General features: G+C 41.9%; 1 protein-coding gene across 3 annotated transcripts in view; it reads left to right on the forward strand.

Annotated features, from left to right (window-relative positions):
• FGF13 (fibroblast growth factor 13) overlaps positions 1-14,110 on the forward strand; it is a 468,515-nt gene that overhangs the window by 273,261 nt on the left and 181,144 nt on the right. For 2 of the 3 annotated variants that reach the window (XM_032841401.1, XM_032841400.1), the window contains exon 3: positions 6,772-6,939. The exons of the other annotated variant lie outside the window; for it this stretch is intronic. In XM_032841401.1, the coding sequence (XP_032697292.1) occupies positions 6,772-6,939 (168 nt within the window). The remainder of the gene's footprint in view (positions 1-6,771; positions 6,940-14,110) is intronic. 3 annotated transcript variants of the gene reach the window in all.

Consider the following 14,110-nt stretch of genomic DNA (forward strand, 5'->3'; position numbering starts at 1 on the left):
GCAGCAGGGATAAACCAAAGGTTGTTCATGCAGGGGCACAGGACCTCCGAAGGCACACTCTGCTCTGCTGGTGGCAGCTGCCACTTTTCTTGTTAATGGACTCGTTTCTGTCTTCAGTAGGAGGATGCATCCTCCCTGGTGACTTGGGCCTTTAGAAGATGGAAAGGCCAGGCTTCAAGAAAGCTCCCTGCATAAGGTCAGAGAGGGTTTCCCAGCCTGTCTTCTTACCTCTCACCCCTACCAGGTCTTTGGTTGGCCGGGCCCCACCTGTTTTTCCCAACAGGTCCTGAGGATGCTTGCCATTGGTGCTGCCCTGTGTCATCGTTCATGGGACAAAGCCTCTGCCTTAGGCTGAGTAATGACCCCACCAATGTGTAGCAGTCATGCTTTAGATCTCGCCAAAGACTTTCTGTTGCCTAGGTGACTGGCATGCTCCCCGATGCATTTTCCTCTCTTTCTGGTATGGACTGAGTGGGGTAGTATTCCTTACCCAAATGGAACAGCTGGGTCCCTGCAGGCCACTGAGCATCTCCACGGGTCACAGTGGGACTTCCAGGATTGATGCTTATTCTTTACAAAGAGTTTTCTAAACTAGAGGGACTTTACCCATCCTCAAATCCAGCAATTCTCAGCTAAGGTGATTTTGCCTTCATCCTGCTAGGGAGCGGCATTTGGCAATATCTGGAGATGGTTTGGGTGATCACAACTTGGCTGGGGCAGGGTCGGGGAGGGTGCTCCTGACACCAGTGGAGTAGAACCAGGAAAGCTGCTAAACATCCTTTGGTGCACAGAGCAGCCTCTCAAAACAAAGAATTATCTAGCCCCAAAGAAACTGGCCTAGGACCCATCACTTACTTTTGAGGTTCAGAGGTGAAGTGGCATTCCAGAGGTCACCCAGAAGGTCCGTCGTGAGACAGAGCCGGTGGGGGTGGGTGGGAGGGTTCTGGTTTACTAACTGCCACAGTGCCATGCTCAATGGTGTCGTCTCTGTCCCAGACAGCCTTTCTTCTAAGGCTGCTACTGCTGTGTGCCTGCCAGCGGCCAATGTGCGGGCAGAACCCCTTCCATTTATGAAGCCACCTTCTTAGTACACGCTTTCAGTGGAGGCATGATTATCCACAGAAGGGAGTGATCTTATGTGTGCAAAGCATTTTGGGCCATTAGGGAAAGCAAAGATGATGCCAAAAGACTGTTTATTGCCCTCTGGGAACTTACATTCAAGTTGTGAAGGAAAGACATATATATGAAAATAATTATCAACCTAAGGTTTCAGTAAAAGCCTATGATAACCAAAAAGCTATAGAGTGATAAAAGAGACAAATAATGTTCCTGCCTGAGAGAGCTTGTGTTCTTGTGGGGAGAGTGAGATGAGACACATGCATATGTGCATACGTACATGCATGCACTTAAAAATTACAGTTGTGGCAAGTACAGACCTACCTATGGTAGTTGAGAAGACATGTCTGAGGAGGTGACATTTAAGTAGAACCTGGAAGGACATAGAGCAGGAGTCATGGTGAACAACAAGTGTAAAGCCTTCAGGCAGGAAAAAGCTGCCATATTGTAGACACTAATGGAAGAATCTAGTGTGAGTAGGAAGAAGAGAGGCATTGATGGAATTGAGGAAAAGGGAAGCTACCATGATAGAGAGTCCACATTTCATTCTACCAGGAAAAGAACAAAACAGCTGGAACAAACAAAAATTGGAGGAAGTCCTAATCATGGTTGAGAGGGCTGGATGGAGATGGGGGAGGTTGCCAAGAAAAAGGGAACTGAAATTTCTAGAAGGATTTTAAAGTTGATTTTATGTTGATTATTAGTATTGGATTCTGTTAAGAGAATTACTTAAGTTACTCATTTACATTTACACCTGCCATCTTGATCGTATCTGCTGTAGCAGTAAAGCTTAAATATCATATACAGATAAGTAATAGACGGTTAGTCAGAAGGCAAAATGGAGGTCTTGAGGTAATATCCTGTGGCTGAATGTACTTTTCAGCATGACAGGTGCTCAGTGACATGGAAGAGTAATTTGTTCCAATTACTCAATTTTCTTCTTACTTTTTTCTCGTTATGCAAGGGCATTTGATAATGTGTACTTTGCCACATTTTCTGATTCATAGGTATTTTATGTATTTGTTTCTTGGAGTCACTTATATATGTCTAATAACTTTGATTGGTAGCTCCAATAATTTCATTTCCATAGCTCTGGTGATCTCAGGTTTGCTGTGATTTAAAATCATGTTTCATTAATTATGTTGAGTCATCTCTTGAAGAGTTCATTTTAAAGCAAAAAACAGCATCATCAAGTAATTGGGGGCTTGTTAACTGTTTCCAGCTTGAAGCCAGCAAACCTCACGAATCCCAGAGGCCTGGTGAGGGAGCAGGTGCATACATGGCATTATCTAAATGGTCTCCTAGGCTGTGTCTGGTTGCTTTTCCGTCTTTGAATGACGGAACTTTGTTGGAGGCAGGGGTGATCTTTTAAGCTAAGTCATGTTGAAGAGTTTTTTAATATACAGCATTGGTGCAGAGTGGTCTTACTTTAGATTTGCTGGTAAACACACTGGAATCCTGGCTTCCAGGCTGGGCTTTTCCAGTAGCTCTGTGACATGACAAGGTATGTCCCCTTCCTGAGCTTTATTTCCTTATGCTCTAAGGCAAAGAGTTTGCACTTAGTAATCTCTCAAGAAATTTTGTTTGGAATGACATGGAGGATGATGTTGGGGGTGTTTGTGATACTACTAAATATTTGTATTTATTGATAAAAGTTACAGAGTAAAACAACTGGATTTTTAAAAAAAAAATAGGGATAAATATAGGTACATTACATTGGGATTATAGGTACATTACATTGGGATTTTTTTTAAAGATTTTATTTGTTTATTTGACAGACAGAAATCACAAGTAGGCAGAGAAGCAGGCAGAGAGAGAGGGGGAAGCAGGATCCCCACCAAGCAGAGAGCCTGATGCAGGGCTCGATCCCAGGACCCTGGGATCATGACCTGATCTGAAGGCAGAGGCTTAAACCCACTGAGCCACCCAGGCGCCCCACATTGGGATTTTTTTTTTTTTTTATCAGTGATTCAGTTTTACTAGAGATCATTGCTTTCTCTATGTTCAGTTGTAAATGTGAATACTGTATCTCTGTGAACATGAGTAGCTTAGGCTTAGGTCATCAGGCTTAGACTTAAAGCCCCTTCCCTTGCCATAACTGCCCCCTCTTACCCCTGTCCTTGATCTTGGTGATTGCTGAGAGACCTAGAGGAGAGTGGGGCTGGTTTAGTGCCAATCCAGTGATGCCGTTGGGAAACCCAATTCTTGATGCAGATTTGCCCACCCAAATGCTTAGTCAATAGAACACCTTTTATAACAGGCCCCAGTTCTTTCATAAATTGTGCTCATAACAATCAACCCTCTCCCCTAAAGTCACTTATTCTTGTTACTTCCATGTCTGAGTATGCCACCTGACAGTGTCTGCGTGTCTGAATGTGTGGATTTGCATGTGTGCACTTGTCTTCTCCCAACTCTTGACCATTCCTGTGGGACTTTGCAATCCCTAGGAGGCGGGCTGGGTGATCAAGGCCAAAGGCACTGACTATGTGGGTGCAATTTCCCAGAAGAGGCCTACCTTCCAGTAGCCGTTGTCATGGGGCTCAGCAACCTTCCTCAAAATATGGGGTCTCATGGCCCAGAAATCAACCATGAGCCACTGTTACGGTCTTATTTGTCTGGAAGAGTCAAGTTGAGCCTCTGAAACTGGAGGAGGCTTCGTGAAAATCCATTGTATCCCTAATCACCGGAGTCGTTTGTCTCCCTCTGAGATTGGATAAATCTATTGTTGGGGAGGGCAGCAGGAGTCATTGCATAAATGTGGACAAATGGCTCAAATGAACAGAAGGAGGAGTGATTTTCAGAGGATAGAGGTCACGTACAAGAAGGCAATGCACTAGAAGGAGAAAAATGGCAGAAAACGTTGGACTAAGCCAAGGGAAGAAGAATTGCATTCTTTTTTCCTGTTTTGATGAGCTGGCTACTTTACAAGCCTCCTCTCCCTTTTACAGAACTAATATACCTTGAAAGCTTTGCGTCCTCATGCCTTTTTTAGAGAAGTTGAATTCAGGTGCCCACCTGCCCTAGCACTTGGGTCCTGTTGGAAGTGTCCTGCCAATCCTGTTGCTGCCATTGCACATAGAGCCAATGTCCTAGCTGAGGGACCCCGGGAATAAATGAATTTGATATAATAGTTCTAATTTTTCATGTAGAATATCCTCAAGTTCAGAAATTTTATAGACCCAAGTGAGGTGTTTCCTATACAATGTCACTTCTGGTTAAACAGTCCATAGTCTTTCTAGCTCTTGTTTCAATGTGACACCAAGCCATTGATAGATTGGCTTTTTTGCGCTTTTACCTGAACTGACTGATGTTTAAGGTTGAGTAGAGACAGACTGAGACCCAAAGCGAAGCCATTAACTCCCAGATGTTCACAATTTCTAAGGAAATGTTCTATGCCTGTGGTTATTACTCACATGGCTCCTTAAATGCTCTCATCTTGGCACATTTTGCACTCTCTGAATTCAATTTTAAGAAAGAACAGGAGAGAGAATTTTGTGGAAAGCAATTATCCTGCACTTTTGTGACCTTCATGCTTTCCCCATCATGATGAATTTAGGGGCTGGTTCTTGTATCGGTCAGCATGTCCCTCTTATTAGAATTTTGTTGTATGTTACAGATAACCAGTTGTATCTAATTAAACAATAATGATGGCAGTGCAAGGCATTTTCTGGGAATTAATGACCAGCTGGAAAGAGCTGATGGCTAGAGAGTCAGCAGAAGGCTATTAGCTTCAGTTGGCCATTAATCTCCAACAATGCCCATTTGTGACGTCATTGTTGCTATTGAAAAATGAGAGTGGAAAACAATTTCCTGATGTTTATTGTGAGCTTCTGAATGATAGGTTCCCTGTGTATTATCAAAAAGTTATTCTTTTCTTCTTAACCAGCCAGTTGTCCTTTCCTCTTAAAATATGTTTCTTATACATAGTGCGTGAAAATGAAATTTCTTAGCTCCTAGATAACCATGGGAGTTTCTTTTTTTAAAGAGTTCCAAGTTTGGGAGGTTTTCTTTAAATATTTTGGATGGTAAAACCAGAATTGGTCTTCAGCTGTGATGCTGGAATTTGATAAGTGTCTGTATTATCCTAACTCTCTGCTCATAGCAGGAAATGGTTGCAAATGTTTTGAATAGCAGCTGTTGCTAGCAGAGATGTGCGTTTCACAACGAGATTCTATGGAGTTCTAGTCACATTCCTAGTAGATGAAGGGGACTCTCTGCCAGGAAAAACTGTGATGGTGTGCCTATATAATATTTTTGATTACTGCTGCTGAAGGCTAGAGGAAAATAGAGAGCTGGCTAAAATATTCATCACCTTCTTGCATAATTTAATGACTTATAAAGGAAGACAGCAGTTCCACATACAAGCCATCTATCAAGAACTTGTTCTGAACTCATAATGCTAATTTCAAAGTTTTGTTGGGTTTTCTACGATTTTTTTTTTGCCCCAACACGAAAGAAAGTTCTTAAAAGGTCGTTAAAATCCCAGCCAATGAGCTGGGAATGTTTTGCAAAACACAGAAGCTTCAGGTCCCACCGAATTTCTACCATAAGCTGTTTATATTTTACAAACACCACAGCGTTCTTCTGCCGATGGGAAAGTTGCTGGTGGTATCAGTCCTTCTAAATGCATGCCAAGTGTATGCATTTGGGGGTGTAGGATGAGTCAGCATGCCATTAATCACAGCTTTAGAAGGCACTGACTCACTCCTGGCAAAATGGAATGGCCTCATTGGGAAGGGTGTGAAAGAGAAAAAAAAATCCATTCTGGGGTCAGTTCCCTGTTTCTGCAAATGCAGATCGAATTTGCACCCCCCAGCCCCTCTTGGTGGGTGGTTTTTAGGCTGAAGAGTGTTGCGGTGGGGACCCTTTCAAATCAGACCCCGTGTTTTTACAGGGATAAAGTGCTTAGACATTCACAATCTTGCCTAGGAAATGCAGAAAGGGTCTGGAAAGAAAAGGCAAGCTGAGAGGGGCTGGGCAACTATCTAAGGCCAAATTTGGCGAACCAGGTCCTTCTCTCCCACCCTTCAATAAGGTAGGTCTTTGATCCAGATCTGCTGTTGGTTGTGAGGCTCACGACAATTTCTTGTCCTCATTAAGGGGTCCTGAATATCTGAAATATATCCGCGACAGCCCCAGTTCTCTCTGAAAAGCAAAGATTAAAGAGCAGCGCCCTTGAATCTTCTGTTTGATTGGGTGTGTTTTGGGTTAAGGTCACCAAAGTCAAGTTCTCCCAGGGAGGAGACCACAGAAAGAGGCAACAGCAAATACACTGATAATTGGTGGACATCAGCCAGTTCAGCCTGCACATATTTCTCCTATAGCTGCAATTGCAATGTGTGAGGGCTACTTGGTGTTTATTTAGGTACAATATGGTTATTGGTGTTAAAGCGTTTTATGGTACTTCTGGCACAGTTTCACACCCTTACCTTTTCCTTGTACTAGCAACAGAGGCCTGTAGAGTTGAGTACAGGGCTTTATTATTTTAAAGTCAGCCCCTAAAACTAACGTCAGCAAGCTAGTAAACGTTTTCCTTTGTAACTTTTCTTAGGAATGTTGTTTCTTTAGTCTTCCCCGGGAGTAGATGGGATTTAAGATGCTCGCTGCTTTCCTGAAGCTCTAACTTGAGTTCATTTTGTTGTGTGGTGACCACAGTTCTGGATGACGCCCCCCCTGGCACACAGGAGTACATTATGTTACGGCAAGATTCCATCCAATCTGCGGAATTAAAGAAAAAAGAGTCCCCCTTTCGTGCTAAGTGTCACGAAATCTTCTGCTGCCCGCTGAAGCAAGTACACCACAAAGAAAACACAGAGCCCGAAGGTTTGTGCCCAACGGACGCGTGTTTTTGCTTGTTTTCTCTTATTCTTCTTTCTTTCTCTTTCTTTTTGACTGTGCATTGCCCTCTGGTGTGCTGTGTGTCGTTCGGCCCCTGACAGAGTTAGGAGGCCCCTGGCTCGCCGGTGAATGTGTTATGCAGGCTCAGAAGGAACACTGTATAATACAGTCATCTTGGGCCCAGCGCGCACGGCCTCCTGCTTCCCACAGCGGAACCGGTCTCAGCTGCTGTCCTTCCGTTGCGCCGTTTTGGCTGCTAAAGTTGCTTGCTCCTGTGGCCAACATCTGGCCAAGTCTGTTCCCATCACTTGCATTCCTGAAACAGCAGTCAGCTGAGGAATGACACTTCAAAAGGGACATAATGAGAAGATGGTTCCAAATTCTCTGACTCTCCTCCACTTCATAAAGCTTCCGCATTGTGCTTGAAGAATGCTCATGGTCTACTTAGTCCGCTGAAGCAGGCCCTGACGTCCCACGTAATGCACGCCCAGTTGCACTTGGCCACAGTGAAATGCATGCCTCAAGGACATTCTTGAGTAGTTTGTTTTCCTTTGCAGCTCAAGTCCAGGTTTGGAAAATTCTACTTGCCGCTACTTAAATCGAGGTCAACAGCATGTGCATTGTAACCCATGCTACAAACCTCTCTCTAAAGTAACTCGTCTGTCTAGAGAGAGTACTCAGACATTTGCCCCCACTTTTTTGCATATATCAACCAGGGACAAAATGTGGTCAGCTCTTTGCCATTTGTGTCCATTTCAGCTTCCTCGCTTCCACATAGAGTTTTAAATGTTCGTTGGCAGAAAAGGAGACACATACATTTTTCAGTGTTCCATGTGTATTTCAGCCATAGAATAGAATATTCGCATTTGTTTCTATGCATGCTTTGGTATTCAAGCTGTCTAATTTGGGGGTGAGTTCTGATGTCAACAGTGAACTCATCTGGAGATGTAGATGGTGACCCTTCACAGTGAGTAAAATGAATCTTTTGGTGGTTTGGTAGAGAGGATACCGACTTGAGCTCATGCTTCAGTAAAAAAAAACTTTCAACCAGTGACAATTACTTTACTCTTTATAATGCATTTCAGTATTTTCTGCTTTCTTTTCTCTAAAATTACATATAATTGCAAATAAACACACACACGCATAAAACCAGTGTCTGTGTTATAGATCTATAACATTGATGATATAGTCATATATATTAAGCATATATAACGTAACTGAACATATATGTTACAGATACTATGCTGTTTTTCTACTTGCACATAAGCCTAGAAAACAACATTTGGTTGGAGGAAGAAAAGGAAGCAATTTAAGAAGCACCTGATTAAATTCAGTCAAGCAATCAGTTTAGAAAGTTACTTAAATTTATTTTAACAGTACTCAGATTTAAGAAAAATACAGTTGAATAACCTAAATTTACCCCCACCCCTTTTCTTATTACATACAATTTTGTCAAGATCTGTGAACTTTCAAAATATCCCTTGGAGCGTACCGTGTATACTGTTACAAAGGTTTTCAGATAGGAAGAATTCTTTAGAGACTGGATAGCAGTAAAACTCCTCATATGAGGTTTGGATTGTTTTAATCTGTCGTTTCATCTACATGTTGAGTGGCTGCCATCATGCTTAATGTCACTGTCATCGTTTTACCTGTACGCTTTGATGATGGGCATTGTCTTCTTTCAGACTGAAGATTTTCCTTCTCTCGCTCTCCTTCCAGGTCCTCTGGAATAGTGAAGCTAATATTTCCTTCCTTGCTTCTATGGATTATTTGTAAATAGTGTTAGACTCCTTACAGGTTTTCCGGAATGCCATTTGAATAACACAGCTTCCAATTTTGCTATACCCTGCTTTGTAAAAGGTCCCAGAAGTTAATGGGAAAACCAGACCTTGAAATGAAAACACTTGATCTCTGTACGAATTAACAGGATCCAGAAGATCCTAGACAGGGTGAAAACAGTGATGCTGTGGAAGAGATCTAGGATAAATAAGGAAACTGTATCGAGAAATTAACATGCTTACTTCATGTAGGATACCAAGGCTCGTCATTTCCAGGCAGTGAAGTAGCCACAGGTTTGGAAGGGTTCAGTGGTCATTCTGGCAACCTGGTAGATGTTGGTAAGACTGGTTTTTAAATGCTGTAGAGTCCAGTCTTTAGTTTTCTCTTATAGCTGCTGTAACATGTTACTGCAGTTAGTAGAAATAAAAGGCCTCTTGATTACAAATAGAATCTTCATTCTAAACTATATCCACACTTGGAAACATTTTATTCTCATGTGAAGCATTTTGGAAGAGAGTTCCTTTCATGGTTTCTGGGCCAAAGCATGAGACCTTAACTGAACTTGGCCGTGGATGCCCACCAGTTCCACCACATGTGAAGGCGATGGACAGGATGACCTCTTCTAATGAGGTGGTTTTGATAGAACCCTCAAGTGAAAAATGAAAACTTCATTGAAATTTGGGAGGAAAATTAAAGTTTGAATTGGGTAAGTTTTAGAAGTGATGAAATTAGATCAAAGAGCTTTCATGTGTATTATGATAAATCTGCAATTAATTTTCTTCTTACTGAACTGAGAAAAATTGACCAACTATTTTTATATTATTACAAACAAAGTCTTGGTGTTCCATTTGATCGGTGATGTCTTGGTGCGGGCCAGATTATCCCCATAGTTTATGACCGCCTGAGATTTGCTACAGATCATTTATTTACAGTTCACAGTCACCTGTCTTTTAAAAGGTATTTTTGGATCGTGTCTAGGGCCCTCAGAAGCCATGTGAAACAATACATTGGAGGATGGAACCATCCCACTGGATTTTCAGGATGCACTAAAGCCATGTTACATTTTGCCAAAAGCAGGTTTCTATTTCTGAGCAGCCAATTCCAAAATAAGTTCTTTAATCTGTTCCAAATGCTTGTGATTTTCAGTGATATGATAATTTACATAAAAACCACTTATGATGTAATCTTATATGAGTACCGGCATTTGGCTGAAGACACACATACAAGTATCTGAGAGTCAAATGTGGCTCAGGACCAGCAACGCTCTTTGTTAAAAGAAAGCCACGTGGAGAGTGGAGGTTGTTACCAAAACCTTCCTTCTTACTGTTCCAGGAGGCTTTTGAAAAGAGAAAATACGATCCTTGTAGCTTGATTCTTTTCTTTCGTTGTCGGGTGTGCCAAAATGAAATCACTGATTTCGAGTAACTTCTGAAAGCCAGTCATCGGGCTTTTACTGATGTCTGAAGATTGTTCAAACGCATCACACCGAGATATATGTGCTTGCAGGTTGATACTGTTGAAAATCTACTGAGAAAAAGAAATGGATTTCCAGCATTCACCTTTAGGATTAAAAATCCTGATTACAGTAGTAGATTTGAAGGAGTTTACACAATATAGGAGAATATTACAGAGCTCAGGATTTGGTCAACCACTGTCTTTCAATCAAGTATTTGGCTTTTTTCTTACAGCCCTGTTTTCATGTGATTTATTCCATCTGCCTCAGGACATCTCTAACCTTTTAATTCAGAGAGGCATCCAACCATAGTGACTTTGGTTGGAGGAGAAGAGAACCTGGGCTCCAGAGTGGTGAGGAAATATGGCAGCTTTTACCAACCAAAAGAAAGCAAAAATTATGTGCCCAATGTTATGGGGGGGAGGGCATATTTGTAGCTAGTGCCAACGACTCTTCCTCTGATGTTTCCTTGCTTTCTTTACACCCTGGAGAGAACATATCCCCGTGAACAGCACCAGTCTTGCCTAAATGGTAGGAGAGGAAGAAAGTAGAAGAATATTGAGGAATATGTGAAGGGAAGTGTCTTTATTTTCATCCTTAATTTTTCTTCAGCTTTGTTGTCTCCTGTTGTGTGTCTTCCTCATTTGAATAATAATGAGCCTTTGGAGGAAAAATTGGTCTAATACTATTTGAATTAGTCATTTGATAAAAATGAAGCAAACTCTGATGCTTGACACCTGGAAAATGTCTTGACTTTCAGAAAGGATGTGACTGGGTTCCATATCTGTCCGCTTGATGTGAGAACTGGAGGGTTATTCCTACTTTATTAGAAAAACATGGAGCCATATGTTTGGGTGGCTCTGAAGCGATAAAAGACTTTACTCTTGATCTTTTAATTTCAAAGTAACTATGACTTCGGGGTCACCTTGCCTTTGATGTATTACCTGAACGATGGCAAAACGACACTAGAGAGTTTTCTTTGCTCATTGAAGCAAATGGCGGCTTAATTATGGAGTCACAAGAAAGATTTTAAAATTCGTCCAAAATGAAAACAAATTAAGGCCAGAAATCTGAAGGCCTTGGTGATTAGCAATGAGTAAACACTATCCTCTCCCCAGAAAGTATTCAAATGTGTTTCTCTCGGTTTCATGTTGGCTATTTCTTAATAGGTGACTTATGTCCTAAAACATTAGGAGACCAGTAATGGCACATTCTCTCTTGTGTCCTATTTCCCACCTATGGCAGCAAACAAAATTAAATCATATTTTGGGGAGAGTTTCTACTGTCTGGAAAACCCTTAATTTGATCAAGGAAGTATATTTAACAACTAGTTATTCAATGTCAGGCCAGGATGGGCATTTGTTATTCTCTTTTTAGTTATATGCCTCTCGACTCAATCTCCAGGCTGGCCTTTACAGTAGAAACGAACAACCATTCATTCCTAGAAAATGTGATTTGCTTCTTAAAGCAACAGGCCTTCCTTCTTTCTTAAGCCTTGGTGTTTTCTTCGAGCTGGCAGTGACGTTTTCCTGAGGTTTCTCTTGGTTAATATCAAAGGCAGGTATTTCTCCTGCTTCTTCTTCTCCCATCAGCCAATGCTGATGACCTGTTTCAAGTTTTCTTTTGTTTAAAATAACACTGCTCTGAGAAGATGCTCTGAAAGGTCCATTGGATGAATGACAGTGTATGGTGATGATTTTGACTTAAAAAAAAAGTGAATATCTAAGTGCCAATACTTGAAAACCCCATCCATCCATATGGGAACTGCCCCTTTCAAAGCTATTACTTCTAAGTAGTAGTAGTGTAGTAAGATAGCACAGTGACTCCTCTTGTTTGTTTCTCTTTACGTCCAGTTGATAAACCATTTAAGAAAAGATGCCATTCTGACCCATCATGATAGGACCCAGGGAGGCTATGTTCCTTGTCCAAAAAGACATAGCCTGAATGACTTTTGGCTATTTCCCCAAATCAAGCCGAACCTGAATATATGGGAGTCACCCTGGGTTCAGGAGATACACAGGAATCTGCTCTCACCTCTGCTTTGGTTTTAAGTGATAACTTGCTTGTCTGGTTGAAGAGCATGTGGGGACTAACTATACTCTTGTTCACGTGATTTTCAGTGATTAGCAGATCGGTATTTTCCAAATTATGTTTCATGAAACACTGCTCATATAGCTATGTGAAAAGAAAGAATCTGTGGTCAAATGCATGTTTTCCACATTCCACAGCACTCTCAGAGAGTCTCAATTCATAAGAGTATATTTAAAAAGTTTTGTGGAGTCTTACAGATCAGGAATCTGACTTTGGGCAATTCGGTGATAAACAATTTCCAGCTACCAAACCCTTTTTAAAAAAATATTTTATTTATTTATTTGACACAGAGAGAGAGAGAGAGAGAGAGATTACAAGTAGGCAGAGCAGCAGGTGGGGGGTGGGGGGAAGCATGCTCCATGCTGAGCAGAGAGCCGGATGTGGGACTCGATCCCAGGATCCTGAGACCATGACCTGAGCCGAAGGCAGAGGCTTAACCCACTGAGCCACCCAGGCGCCCTAACAAACCCTTTTTGTTCATCACACCTATTGGTATCATACAAATACACTCTGGGAAATGCAATGCTGGCTCCCCTGGGCATCAGCATATCCCCCATCACAGCTGGGCTTTGACAAGTAATACACTTTGGAAATGGATGTTGTTCCCTATCTCTCTGACCCCCCTCCTCACTATCTTTAGGGAAGTGGTCCTCAGAGTATGGATCCATGATCAGGGCTGGGTCTGAAATTATTTGTTACAAGTCAATGATGAGATAAGGAGCTTGTCCTAGAATGTAAATCAATGCACGGCTTTCTTCATCAAGAAAATACTGCTGTCTTGCTGTGAGAAATAATGTCAGCTGAATGAGATAAAAAATGTGCTTAGTGATAGAGTTCGCAGATCAGCCCTAAGTCTATGGACCATACTTTGAGTGACACTGCTTTAGATTACTTAGCTGATTCTCAACCTTGGCCACACACTGAAATCGCCTGAGGCCCTTTGGAGGAAGAGTGATGCCTGAGCCCCGCATCAGACCAAAAACAACCATCCAACCAATAACTTGTACAAACAAAAACCCTGCAAAATCTCTCGTGGCCAAGGTAGTTAAAAAAAAAAAATAGAACTACCCAGGTGATTCTAATGTGCTAACAGGGTTGGGATTGCTGCCTCAGGAAAAAATCACCTTGGCATAAGGTCTGGTGTGTGATGTCAACTGTCAATTCAAAATTCTTATCATGCTGATTGTGTGGGCCTCTTTAGGAGGTGGCCTGTGATGAGAGGGCACTGCTGGACAGGCAGCACTTACATGACCTTTAGAACTTGTGGCCATGGAAGGTATCCATCATTCTCAACACACACGCATGCACACTCGCATGCACCCCTCTCTGTTAATTGTTCCCTCTGGTGTGAGAAGCTTTTTATTTTGATGAGGTCCCAGTAGTTTATTTTTGCCTTTGTTTCCTTTGCCTCAGGAGACATGTCTAGTAAGAAGGTGATGTGGCCATGGCCAAAGAATTTGCTGCCTGTGTTCTCTTCTAGGATTTCGATGATTTCCTGTCTCATGTTGAGATCTTTCATCTATTTTGGGTTTATTTTTGTATCTGGTGTAAGAAGGTAGTCCAGTTTCATTCTTCTGCATGTTGCTGTCCGGTTTTCCCAACACCACTTGTTGAAGAGACTGTCTTTTTCCCATTGGATATTCTTTCCTGCTTTGTTGAACATTCATTGACCATGGAGTTGACGATCCGTTTGTGGGTTCTCTATTCTGTTCCATTGATCTATGTGTCTGTCTTTATGCCAGTACCGTCTGTCTCTATGACTACAGCTTTGTAGTGTATCTTTAAATCTGGAATTGTGATGCCTCCAGCTTTGCTTTTCTTTTTCAATGTTCG

This window comes from Lontra canadensis, unplaced genomic scaffold, assembly GCF_010015895.1.
Source record: "Lontra canadensis isolate GAN:19392208 unplaced genomic scaffold, GSC_riverotter_1.0 scaffold123, whole genome shotgun sequence".
NCBI classification, from domain to species: Eukaryota; Metazoa; Chordata; class Mammalia; order Carnivora; family Mustelidae; genus Lontra; species Lontra canadensis.